The sequence below is a fragment of the Convolutriloba macropyga genome, chromosome 9, assembly GCF_964194025.1.
Source record: "Convolutriloba macropyga chromosome 9, txConMacr16.3, whole genome shotgun sequence".
NCBI lineage: Eukaryota > Metazoa > Xenacoelomorpha > Acoela > Convolutidae > Convolutriloba > Convolutriloba macropyga.
In genome coordinates, this window is record NC_134476.1 from 43,968,740 (window position 1) to 43,982,527 (window position 13,788).

The window sequence follows — 13,788 nt, forward strand, 5'->3', positions numbered from 1 at the left end:
GAAAAACAGCAACAAATTAAGAACAATTTAACATAACCGACTAAACGTCGGAAGAATTGCTCTTGAACGACTAGTGGGAGCTCTAATCAATTGCAGCCTGCTTCAGTCGGGGGGGGGGGGGGGGGGTAGCCTAAATGGGACTAAGAAGTTCTATAGTGGGCTTCAAATAACCATATTAGATGTTAACATATACCACTATTAAGATTTAAAGTAAAAAAATGACACCAGTTTCGGCGCACTTTTTATTTGACTTTTAGTATTAAATTGCCGCCAATTGAGTTCAGCTGCTTGAAATTGTGATTGAGAGAGAATTTTAGATCACGCGAAATGCAAAAAGTCAAGGGCGTAAAAGTCACTCGAAAAGTCAAAACCGTCAAGCGAAAATTTTGCATAAAAAAAGACACACACGTTTACAATAATTGCTATGAACTGCGTTCAAGAGCAATTAAAAATGTTTGTTTATTGTCATTCTTCTTAAAAAAATCGTTTAAAACCTAAGAAAATGTAATCACTTGGTATCTAAAGACTCAGTAACTAACATGCGACTATTCACAGCCCATACAAAGCAATATAACAAGACAAAACGCAAAAACAATGCTAAAATTCGCCTAAAATTCAGCAAAATAGCTGAAAAACCAGCTGAAATGGTATAAAATTCTTATTAATGACCAAAAACCTACAAACCACTATTAAAGCAACCTTAAAAATCACACAATATCATAATAAGACTTCTAAACCAAAAAAATTAACAAACATACGGTTTTAAAAAGCCGCACGTGAACACAAAATTTAGCTCGATTACAGAAATTTTTAAACCTCAATTTCTCGCTCTCTCGAAAACCACTCTCTTTTCGCTCCCCTCTTCACTTTTGTTCAGCACCCAAACCACTCTAAAATTTTTCACGCGTTTCATTTCCTGCTTCAAAATTTACTCCAACTAAAGTGATTAAAAAGGGACTTCTCCAATACTCCTCTTCGAGTCGTAAAAAGACAGCGCCCCAATACAATTCAAATTCTTTGAATTGTAAAAAAAAACAAGAGAAGGCCAATAATAGCCCCAGCTATCGCTGTGCGGCTATTAAACACAAAAACTTTTTATTAAAAACCTTCTAAAGTCTTCTATTACCACCGTAATCTCAACCCTCTCCGCGAGAAGTTGCTTGACTTCCAAGAAGTCTGTGGATAATGTCCAAAATTTCTATCAATTTGCAAAAGGATTCTGGTGAACATATCATTAAACTACTTTGAAATGAAACAATTCTGCTCTAAAATGAGAATAATATATTTACATTGATTAGCGATGAAGAATAACCAGAAACTGTTCAATCAAACTTGAAGTATCAGACAAATTTACATACTGCTGAGATAAAGAAGCAGAACATTATTACACATGCATCTTTTAAAACTGATTAAGTATTGCAAAATTATTTATTCTACTATTCACACTGCACAAAAATGAGCCAGAAAATAGATAGACAAAGGGTGAACTTAAAGTGGACACGATTAAAAATACTGAGAAGAGAGAAATGATTAGATGAGCCAAAACATGCACATAAATATTAAACATTGTCACCACTGAAAACTGATTTCTCGTAAAATGTTAATAAGAGCAAAGAACATCTCTACTTAAATCCAACCCCCAGTTCGCATAAAGTCTTCCATAGATGAACGCATTGATCTGTAAGTAGAATCCGTTTGATCTCCTAATACATGACATCTTAATTATAGAGAGTCGTGGTCTTTTAATTATTCAGTTCTCAAAAACTGGTTCCTTTCTTCTTATTGTTCAAAATTCACACCCAAATTTTGAAGACAATAGATTGGATTCTACGGACAAGTTGGATCAAAACAAACAATGAAAAGCGTTTACTCCGTAGCAATTATAGAGCCATAGGTAGTAATTATAGAGGTCTAGTCTTGCTTTTGCTGTCTAGTCTTGTAGTTTGAGTGTTTTAGACATCCACGTAGGAGGCACTGGATGCGTTGTGGTCCAGGTTGGATTTGAACTGGACTACCCTGTTGCCTTGATTTCTGTCCAAAGAAGATGTCTTGGGTGGCGGAATTGGTGGACCAGAGAATCCACCCGCTACACCACCTGTCTGGGAGGAACGCGGAGTGTCCGAATTGGGGGAACCTGCACTGCCCCCTCCTACCCCACCTAGTCCAGATGACTGGGGAGTGTATGGGTTGGGAGGGTGAGGGGGGTTGTTGGTGTGGTTGTGTTTGAGAGTAGAGGATGAAGACGAGGAAGAAGGACCCTCATGGAACCTAAGCATCCCTCCTAATATGACTAGCACTTTTGAGTTAGTTCAATAATTAAAACTTTATCTTTTGCCATCATTCCCGAAGTTTTTGGGGCAAACAATGAAAAAGTGAATCTGGTTGCATCGGTGTATGATCTTCGCACAAGACAATTGTTAAGCAGTACCCGTCTAAGCACCTGTAGCATGCAGCGCGGTTTCAGACAGCATGGAAAAAACTTAAGGATGCGGTGGCTAGTTTGAAACTTCTGCCACTTGAGTTACGCTGCACCGAAAAAAAAACGAAAAACCGCAAAAAATTAAGAAAAATAGTTCCAATTTTTACCATTTTTTGTCATATTTCTCAACAAAAAAATGATTCAAATAAAAAAAAACTGTAACCAATTTTTATCTAAAATTTGCTCAAGTAGAAGAGGTCTTTTCAATACCCATTTGAGCCGGTAAAACAAAAAATTGTCAAAAAAACGCAAAAATTAGCCCGAAAATCAGCAAATACATGAAAAACCTGCGAAATAGCATAAAATTCATATGAAATTTCAGAAACCTTCATACCACTACCAAAACCAGCCTAAAATTAAAACAAAATCATCATCAAACCTCTAAACCAAAAAAAAATTAAAAAAAACTGCTTTAAAATGCCGGACGAACAAAAAAAATTGGCTCGCTTACCGAATTTTTTACACCTCAATTTCTCGCTCTATAGAAAACAGCGATATTAACAAAAAACCACTCTTTTTGCTCCACTCATCATTTTGTTCAGCAACAAAATCACTGCAATTTTTTTCACGTGTTTTATTTCCTGCTTCAAAACTCACTCCAAAAAAATTGATTTAAAAAAAAAGACTTCTCCAATACTCTTCTCTTCGAGTCGCAAAAAGACAGCGCCCCAAAACAATTCGAATTCTTTGAATTGTAAAAACAAACCGAGAGCACCGCAATATAGCTCCGCTCAGCTTGCAGCTTCGCAGCTATAAAAATACCCGGCATATTGCCAGAAAATAGTCGCCGTTGATTCTAATAAGCATGATTGGGATTGATAGAATAGAAGATATTGAAAAAAAAGATTTTTGTACAAAAACATTTTGAAGTCCGATTTATTTTGATGGCATTTCGTAGTTGAACATACTTCTGTTTCTTAGAGAGAGGCTACAGGGGCTACTATCAATACCAATAAGCATTAGAGATAGTAACTAAGACTTATAGGAATGACGGTCAAATAGCGGGCATCTAAAATTGGGCTTTCTGGGTTTATCCCGTTTCTATTTCGGACTTCAATTTTTTATACTGACTTTGTTCATTTTAAATTGCTTTGCTGAGCAACTGATGTACAAAATCACTTTTAGCAGAATGAGAGAAGAGAGAAACTAACCCAGAGAAGTCAAAATTATTTCATTTTTTTGTTACGACGAAGTAAAAAAAATTAGAAGCACTATAATAGCCGGCTGAGAAGATGAGGGCGGCTATTAAAAATTAAAAGAACTTTGACCAGAATAAGCGAAGATTGAAACTAGCCCAGAGAAATCAAAACGATTTCACGCAAAATGAAATTTGACTCTCAAAGCAATTTTTATACCTGCTTTTATTGCTCTTCAGCCAACACTAGTATTACAAACTGACAATTCTCTTTCTGCGAATTCCATCTTCAATGTTCTTTTCATTAAATTAAAAAAGCACGCCATCATAAAGATTCTTTGAGTCCAGGAAAAAAAGCGACTCCTGGGCTCGTCGTCGAGTGGCTAAATGGCAGAAGATCAAAGCAATCCAAAATTTTGCATTGTAAAAACTACGAGAAGATCAAAAATATCTTCAGCTATCGGTTCGCAGCTAAAGAAGGGAGGAATGAAGATACTAACCAGTTGTTGGGATTGTTGTGGGTGGACATGACGTGGTTGTTGGGAAGAGAGGAGCTGTTGGCCCTGTGTTTGGGCAGGAGGAGTTGTGCCTGTGGCTGTCTATAGGGTGCTGCCCCTGGGGAAAACTGGGCATGACACACAGAGTCACATTCTACACTCTTACCATGACTGCTCATAAAGTCAGTGGAGAAGCCAGGAGTCTACACAAAACATACACTGCTGCCTATATGCACAATTAAGACTATGATAAGAACGTACAAGATCTCTTAGTGGATAAGAGATGGTTGCAGCAAAAGGTTCCATCTCACCAGATCTCATTCCTAATTCCAAACCTCACCTCTATGCTGATTACTACCATGTATTTAACAATTTATTTAACCAATCTTGACAGTTGTACGACAATTCTAGCCAGTTTCGTCATTATAAAACAGTTATTTTGTCCAAAGATTCCATTAAGCTCATTTAAAGCATATATCTGATGTTCCAGAAGCAGCCGATACATATATAAAAACCAATGCAGAACCAATCATATGAACTCAATGATGGTTCAACAATTGTTTAGATTATTCATCTTTTATAGTAATCGACAAACGAGCGAACTTTGTATGGTCGAACTCAATAATTGCTATGAACTTCGTTCAAGAGCAATTAAAACGCGTAGCAAAATATTCCCAATACACCAATTAAGGTATTTTAATAAATGCGCTTGATGCCAAATGCTGATAAAGATCAAATTTCGTTCGCCTTGAGTAATGCCCGAAGTTCTCAAATGTTAGACAGTAGAAAGTTCCAGTTTTCCCACAATAATAGAGCATCCCTAAGTAAACAATTGTGGCTTTCCCAGAGTACCACCCATTACAAAAAATAGTCGCAATTACAAAAAATACAAGCAAACGAGTTCATAACTCATAAAATAACAATTTGGTTAAAGTCATAATTACACAAAGGAGGACATGAACAAGAATGAGGATTTGAATTACAACCCACATCAATTTTTCACAACCAAGCCAATACGCCACTCTTAGCCATGGGAATGATTGAAAGGGTTCAAACTCAAACATAGCCGACTAACTGTCAGGTTAATTGCTCTCAAACGACTGGCAAGCGAATGATTTCGACAGTAGATAGCTACACCCAACTTAAGCTTAGCTGAGGGAAAGGAAGGTTGCTGGGCGGGGGGCAGATAAGCCGTATAGATAGGTAGGTAGGCTACAGGCGAGTGTGTCTGTAGTTTTAATAGGGACGAGTGACTATTATGGAAAGAAAACGTTTCAAAATTATCTTTTGGCATCCAATTTTACCAGCAGTTCTTGATTACTATACATTAACATAACCGACTAACGTCGGGTGAACTGCTCTCAAACGACCGGCGAGCAAGAACCGCCCTTCACACCATAAGTATACGTCTCCAAAACAATTTCTGTTAATCGCATACTTGAAGACTAGTGTGCTGAACGGCTCTAAGAGACCTTTATGCGACTGGGCGCTCCGGTTTCTGAAGACGAAAGTCAAATGGGTCAGACGAAAAATCGACCCAGCAAAAATTGCATAACAGAGACAAACAGAATTAATATATTTGCTACAAACTGCTTCTGAGAGCAATTAACAATGAGTTCCTAAAAAGTGCCTGTTAAGTCATTTATGATAAAAACATTTCTACAATAACTCATTGTTAAGGAGGATCAGAGATGAGGACATTACGCCACATAACAGCAGCTGAAGTCCGGCATCAACAGAGAGAGAGAGAGAGAGAGAGAGAGAGAGAGAGCGAGAGAGAGAGAGAGAGAGAGAGAGAGAGAGAGAGATAAAAAGTGAACGAGAAAGAAAAGGAAAGATTCGACTCCGCAACTTCAAGTTTTCTAGCCTTGTTAATAAATAAATCATATAAAAAAACTGAAAAAAGCAAAAATAAAAAAAGTTTTTAGCTTCGCGGTACAAAAAAAATAAAAACATTTTTAGCACCGAAAGTTCTGTATAGTAACCCATCTCCACGACTTTCGTTGACTATTGAAAAATATTGAAAAGTTTTGGAAAGAATTGCAAATTTTAACAAAACATTGCTAAATTTCTTGATAATAATATCTCAAGAACAATTTCATTGTCTCAAGAGACTCTCCATTATCTCTGTTTCACGCCTGAAATAGTTTCACTGGCTCATAAAGATCCATACAATTGGAATATAAAAAAATTTCTGTGAAAAGTCAAAAATTTGATTTTATCCAACAATTAAAAAAACTGGATTCACAAAAAGGATCGATCAACATTCCATTAAATCTGGAGACTATGCAGTAACTTAATATCGAACCCTAACGGAGGTTTTCTGACCCTTGAGGTTCAAAATGACTATAAATGTCAAAAACATGAAAATGGCAAAAATTGTTGAAAAAACGCTACAATTCGTGATATTAAAATCTTGCGAGACATTCCATTACATAGAGAAATTAAACAGTAATCTATTTTAAAACCCTGGAGGACGTTCCTTGGCTCTTGAGGATGAAAAACCTTAAAAAAACGCACAAATTTTCAACAAACTTGTAGAAAACTATCAAAAAATTTGTGACATCAAAAAAATGAAGAACTATTCCATGGCCAAGAATAAATTGTCAGTAACTTGTTATCGAACCTCTTAGGAGGTTTTCTGGCCCCTGGGACTGCAAAATCCTGAATAAGGAAAAATAACTGTCAAAAAAAATTGAAAAAAAATGCACGTTTTCTCAAAAAAAGCTAAAATTCGTGATGTTAAAATGTTGAAACCATTCCATTACCTTTAGAAAATATGCAGTAACAATTTTAAAACCTAGAGGAGGTTCCTTAACACCTAGGGCCATAAAATCAAAAAGCTTGAAAAAAATTGTGCAAAAAAGTATAAATTTGCGTTTTTAGCGAGCCGTTGTTCGCCAGTAGCTAGAAACGAGGGGGACACGGAGGGCTGATAGGGGGTCGGGTGTGGGCAACAGGGGGTGCGAGGCAACAGCGCGGTGGGGGGTCAATAGTGGGTGGGGGGTCAATAGTGGGTGGGGGGTCAACAGAGGAGGTGTCTTCAACCTCTTAAGAACCGCTCTTCACACCATAAGTATAAGAATAAGTTTCCAAAACAGTTTGTTGAGCTGAAACAGAGCTGAGAGGCTCTTAAGATCACTTAATGCCCACTGGGCGATACCTGTTTATCCCGTTTTTGAAGACATAAATTCAAAAGCGTCAGAAGAAAAATAGGTGAAGCGAAAAATCACATAAAAAAGACCGACAGGACTAATATAATTGCTACAAACTTCGTTTGAGAGCAGTTAATAAATTAAGCTACAGGTGCAATGTTTGAAAACAGAAGTCAAAAGTTCTAAAACAAAAGTCAATGTTCGAAATGAAAGAAGTTCAAGTCAAGAACAAAATTGCTTCAGCTAGAAAATTATAGCAGGTAGAACACCAGAAATGACTTGAAGAAAACTAATGTAAATGAGAACTATCAGAGAAAAACATACCCAGTAGATTAGAGAAAAAAGCGGCCATTGATTCCCATAAACCTGATTGGGATTGAAAGCACAGAAAATGAGAAAAATTGATTCTTTTAAAAGAAAAAAAATTTAAAGTGCGAACTTTTGTATTTCACTTTGTAGTTAGACATACTCCTGTTTCATAATGAAAGTATACAATGGCTAGTATCACAGCATTAGAGACGGTAACTAGGACTTATAAAAACAAAGTTCCAATACCGTGCATCCAAAATTGGGCGTTGCGAGTTTATACTGTCTCCATTTACTATTTCATTTTTCGGTACTCACCCTGTTAATTTTAGATTACTCTGCTGAGCAACTGCTGCTTAAAAGCACTTTGAGAAGAATGAGAGAAGAATAAAATTAGCATGGACAAGTCAAGATTTCACTCAAAATGTTGAACAAGCTGTGAAATAAGGCAAAGCAAAACAAATATTCATTAGACGAAAAAAGGCCCTCTATAAAAGCCGACTAAGAATATGATTTAACCAAAAGTTGATTGGGGTATAGGTAATGGGGGTTTCTCTGTAGTTTGCATATCGAGGAGAGACTTATGGGATAAAAAATAACCGACTAACGTCTGACGAATAGTTCTTAATTGATTGCCGATTTGCTGTCTTCTTCAGTAGCTTGCCGAGGCTTACGGCGGGTAGCTTAATCTTAATTGAGATCGGGGTGGGGTTACTGGTGATCCCTGGTGGTGCCGAGCGAGCGGGGTTAAGGGCGGAAGGAGCAGAAATTAAGTGAGAGGGGGTCAAACTTACATCCGCCCTTACCACAGGAATTTATGTCTCTGAAACAGTTTTAGGTCAATCGCATACTTAGAGACTAGTTAGCCTTAAAGCTCTAAGGGAACTTAGTGCCGGGACTTACCCGTTTGTCCCATTTTTGTGGACGAAAAATTGGTCAAGCGAAAAGTCGCATAAAAAGACCGCAGGACTACTGTAATTGCTACAAACTTCGTTTGAGAGCAATTAAAAATGGGTACTGTAAAGAGAGTACAGACATCTCACTTTTATTATTGCTGGTACAATATTAATTTGAGAAAAATATTGAGTGATGGTATATCGATTGTGTGGTTGCAAATGAGGAACACAGTAATCATTCAAAACAAAGTGCGCATCTATTTCCCTCTCTTTAGTGGATAACATATTCATAAGATCCAAAAATCAAACTAATACACAACAGCTTGACATAAGACATCATACGCAGATATAATTGATAAGAAAAGGCGTCAACAGATCGATCAAAGTTGAATCTATTTGATCAGAATTGATTTTATCCGTCTCAATTAGAATATGACCATCTATGAAAGATACTCTCAATAGCAGATTTCCAGAAATTTCAGAACATACCCGGCAGATTGCCGGAAAATGGCCGCCGTTGATTCCCATAACTCTATTGGGATTGAAAGAAAAGAAAATATCAACAAATATTGATTTTTGTAAAAAAAAAAACATTTTTAAGTGCGATTTATTTTAATGTCATTTCGTAATTGAACATACTCCTGTCTCTCATTGAGAGGCTACAGGGTCTAGTATCAATACCAATAAGCATCATAGATCGTAACTAAAATTTACTAGAACAAAGTTCAAGTACCGGGCATCTAAAAATGGGCTTTATGGGTTTATCCCGTTTCTATTTCTCACTTTGATTATTTTTATACTGACTCTCTTCATTTTGAATTGCTTTGCGGAGCAGCTGCTGTTTAAAAGGACTTTGAGCAGAATGAAAGAGTGAAACTAACCTAGAAAAGCCAAAAAGCGGCAAAATGTCGAAAAAGCGGCAAAATGGGTAAAGCGGAAAAAAGTTCGACGAAGTAAAAAAAAATAGAAGCGCTATAATAGCCGGCTGAGCAGATGAGGGCGGCTATTAATAACAATCCGCTCAAAAAATCGACAAAACAATAAGAACAGAAATCAAATTGCAGCCAGTTAATAAAGAAACTTTGTTCAAACACAGTTCGGTTTTCTAACGCAGCCTTAACATAAGAGTGCTAAAACTCATTCTGCAAAACCAAGTCGGAATTCACTTCGCTTCGTCACTCATCTTCTTGTTTCGGTGTGACTAAAATGGCTCGTCGAATTTGATTTAACAGATCTCAAAACATAGCTGGCAGATTCCCAGAAATTAGCCGCAATAGCTTCGCAGATCTGCAGCCTAACAAATACAGTAAAAACAGATTTAAAAAATTACTCAAAAGGATGAGAAATTATATTGGGATTAAGAATCAGTATTAGTTATTGCTGCCTCTATTAGCTGCTCTCAAATAACCTTTATTTAGATTGACACATTCTCTTGATCATATCTCTTTGAATTAGAGTAAAGAAAATTTAATTTCAAAGTGAGGAAGTCATTTTTGAGAGTCACATGTGACTAAAAACTTAATCACGCGAATGAACAAAAGACTAGCTCCTCTAAGAGTGATAAATGACGTCACACACGCACTTCAGTTGAAATATCTTGAATTAATGAAGAAAGGCAGATTCGAAGTGGTTGTGACGTCATCTGGTCGTAACAAAAATTTTTAAAAAAAAGCAAGAGAAGGCCAATAATAGGCCCAACTATCGCTGTGCGGCTATTGAACAAAAGCATAGCCGGATGAATTCTGGGAACGATTCGAAACAGTTGACCACCTTTACTGACTTAATGATTATACCACTTAATAACTCTAATCCATTTTACATAACTGGAAAATAACACAAAAAGCGTCTGCAATATCTTTCACAAGTTGACATTACAAAACAAAAAAATAAAACATAGCTGGCAGATTGCCAGAAAATAGCCGCAATAGCTTCGTAGATCTGCAGTCTCAAAAAACAGTAAAAAAGACAGACCAAAAATATTCGTCTTTTCATTGAAGGCTCATGTTCTATTTTGATTAAAAACCTGTATAAGTTTTTGCTGCCTCTATTAGGTGCTCTCTAATAACCATCATTTAGAGTGACACACACCCATTTGACCTTATCTATTTGAATTAAAGTAAACAAAAGTCAATTTCAAAGTGAGGAAGTCATTTTTATAAGTGAGGTAAGTCAAGTGTGACCAAAAATTTAATCACGCGAATGAACAAAAAACTCGCTCCACTAAGAGCAAAAAATAACGTCACGCACGCACTTCAGATGAAATTGCATGAACCAATGAACAAAAAGCAGATTTGAAGTGGTTGTGACATCATATGGTCGTAACAAAAATCGCGACGACGAAATAAAAACATAGCTGGCAGATTGCCAGAAAATAGCCGCAATAGATTGGTAGATCTGCAGTCTAAAAAAACAGTAAAAAAGACGGGCCAAAAAAAATCTTTTTTCAGTGAAGGCTGATATGTTATAATTTTATTTAAAAATCAGGATATGTTTTTGCTGCCTCTATTAGCTGCTCTCAAATAACCTTTATTTACAGTGACACATACCTTTATTTCACACTTAAGTTGAAATAGCATGAACGAATGAACAAATAGAAGATTTGAAGTGGTTGTGACGTCATATGGCCGTAAAAAAAATTGCAACGACGAAATAAAAAAACCAAGAGAAGGCCAATAATAGTCCCAGCTATCGCTGTGCGGCTATTAAAAATAACCCAACTAACGTCGGAAAAATTACAGGAGCATAAAATAGCCGCAGTGACACAAACACAAAAAAATGAAGAGATAGCTATTGACAAAATTTTTCTAATTTCTAAGAGTCAAAGGATTGTAAAACAGAGAGCGCCTAAATAATTGCCCTTGAGAGGCTGAAGGCGGCTATTAATCAATAAAATGACTAGCACAAAACACTCTTTTACTTGGTTCACGCACGCTGATGAAGACAATCACTTTGCTCACAAGGAAAAGGAAATAGATCCACTAATTCTTCCAGTGCAACATCCTCAAATTAAATGTTATTATCATATTTAGTGAATTTAACACACATTCACACAGCTGAGCTCAAGAAGTGTAACAGTAGTGGTAGTAGTAACATTAGTGGTAGTGAGTGGTCGTTGCGATACAATACCTGGCGGCGTTTCTAGACAAAGTATGAACAAAACATGATCAACTCAGGTTAATATTACATTAAAATGATTACAGGAAAGACAATGCGTAAATCACTTGTGTCAACTCAACACCGAGAAACACAGAGCGAAGGAGAAGAAATTGCGCTTGATAGCCCCCAAACGGTCACTAATGTACAACTTTAAAAGTTACTGAACATTTCATTCAGTTTTCATAATCAGGCTGTACAGATCAGTTATCAAGTTATCATTCTATTGATCAAAAGCAATTTAGTTGTCCAAGTCATACATCTCAAACAAAGATTCTCAACAAAGTAGCCTTTTAGGTGTTGCTAGTTTGTACGAGGAAAAAGTGCAAAAATTAAAAGGGTCAATAATTACCGTAAAGAAACTAGCAAGTGCTTTCTCTCTTCTTGTAGTGCTAGACCATGTGTGAAGCCATGATGACAATTGATATTTCAGTTATGCTTAATAAGTAACTGTGGATACAACATAGTAAATTATTTCAACAGAGACGGTTTCACTTGGGACATAAAAGTTGCAACAAAAATGAGCTAAGATGAAGCCAAAAAAACACAACGCATGGACGCCTTACTTTTTAGTCAAGATTCGTTACATTTCATTCTGAATATCTTGCCTAATGTACTCTATTGTGCCCCAATAGTTTTGAGTGGCCTAAAAGGGAACAATGTAGTTCCAAAATTGAAGATACCAAATTCATCTGCACAAATATTTTAGATTTATATTCGCTCAAGTAATATGGTCGAAAACCCTTTAGGATACAGAACTATAGATTTTAAAGATATGCCGACTAGAGGCTTTTTGACTAGAGGGAGAATGATTGTCATCGTGATGCTTGACATGTATGTTGTGCGGAGTGAGTACATTGGATAAACAATATGCATGTGTCCAATATACATGTTATAACTGTTTGAGAGAGTGTAGGTGGGTGGGGGGGGGGGGGGGTGACGGGAGTTGGGTACCTCCTCAGTGTGGATCTTCCACTTGTCGAATGCACTCCTTGCCACCTGCTGTTGTTGCTCACTCGCCCACAGTCCACTGCCCCCTAGTCCCACCACACTGCCATCGAAGTGGCGATAGTACACACGCTCCATTACCATACACACTCCACCTAAAAACAAACTAGCAAAGTCAGTCAGAGGCTGATCTGATAATAACACGAGAGAGAAACAATGAAAGGTCTTCTAGCCAGAAAATAACAGCGGTACAAGTTAGCTTAAGCTATATCATGACTCCAACTTTTGCTCTAATTGTATACTGAATGTATACAGATTGAGATTGTGAGCGTCTTTTTGCTACGCCCAAGCCTTAAGATAACTTTAATTTTCGCTCTAATTCCTCTTCAGAATTGCGAGTCAAAGCAGTCTGAGAGCTAACCTAGGATGACTCCGACTGCGACAGTGAGGAATATGCCAGCCATTGAATTGATACCCAGAGTAGTCGGCTTGTTATCCGACATCGCACAGCTATTCACAAATATCCAGTCTCTGAAACAATAGCAGATAATTGACTCAATTTCGACTAACGAATTTCGAATACTGTCGCCATAAAAACATACTGTCGCCATAAAAACATCACAATAAGGAGGTCTAAACTTACCAAAAATGTTTTTCACACCATGAATATATGCCTCCTCAACAGTTTCAGTGAAATGTACACAGAAAAATTATAGTCCAGATAAAAAAAACCGCTCTGGCGAAAGATCGAATAAAAGAACAATAGGACACAACAGACTAGGTGACAGATTATCAAAATCGGAAAAACCTCATGCCGAAATCATGAGCAGAATTTAATTTTTAAAAGAACATAGCCGATGGATTGCCGCAATAGCAGCCGGAATAGCTGCAAATTAGACTTGTATGCCGTAGAATACAGATAGAATCATTGGATCTTGATAATTTGTCACCTAGTTTTGATAATATTTGCTGACGGCGGGTATTAATAATGGTAAGAAATTCCAGAAACAACTCGAAGCTAAAAGTTGACCATCACCATTTAGTTAATGAGCCTGCTACTTAATTATACTAATCAGTCCGAAACAATAACAGGACAAGACAAATAGCACAAAAAGCATCTACAAAAAACCGAGAGATCAAAATTTCTGATTATTGCGATTCCAAAACAACAATAGGCAAAAAGGCAAAAGACCTGGTAATTAAATTTTCTTTAATTCGG

The 13,788-nt window shown here is 36.9% G+C and overlaps 1 protein-coding gene across 2 annotated transcripts in view; it reads right to left on the bottom strand.

Moving 5' to 3' along the window:
- Positions 1-1,217: 1,217 nt before the first annotated feature.
- LOC142345794 (glutamate receptor ionotropic, NMDA 1-like) overlaps positions 1,218-13,788 on the bottom strand; it is a 97,714-nt gene continuing 85,143 nt past the window's right edge. The window contains exons 16-20 of one of the 2 annotated variants that reach the window (XM_075398154.1): positions 12,991-13,100; positions 12,576-12,724; positions 11,595-11,606; positions 4,115-4,314; positions 1,218-2,268 (exon numbers count right to left, since the gene is read on the bottom strand). In XM_075398154.1, coding sequence (XP_075254269.1) covers positions 1,953-2,268; positions 4,115-4,314; positions 11,595-11,606; positions 12,576-12,724; positions 12,991-13,100 — 787 coding nt within the window. In that variant the 3' untranslated portion in view covers positions 1,218-1,952. The remainder of the gene's footprint in view (positions 2,269-4,114; positions 4,315-11,594; positions 11,607-12,575; positions 12,725-12,990; positions 13,101-13,788) is intronic. The other variant, XM_075398155.1, reaches the window with a different exon arrangement.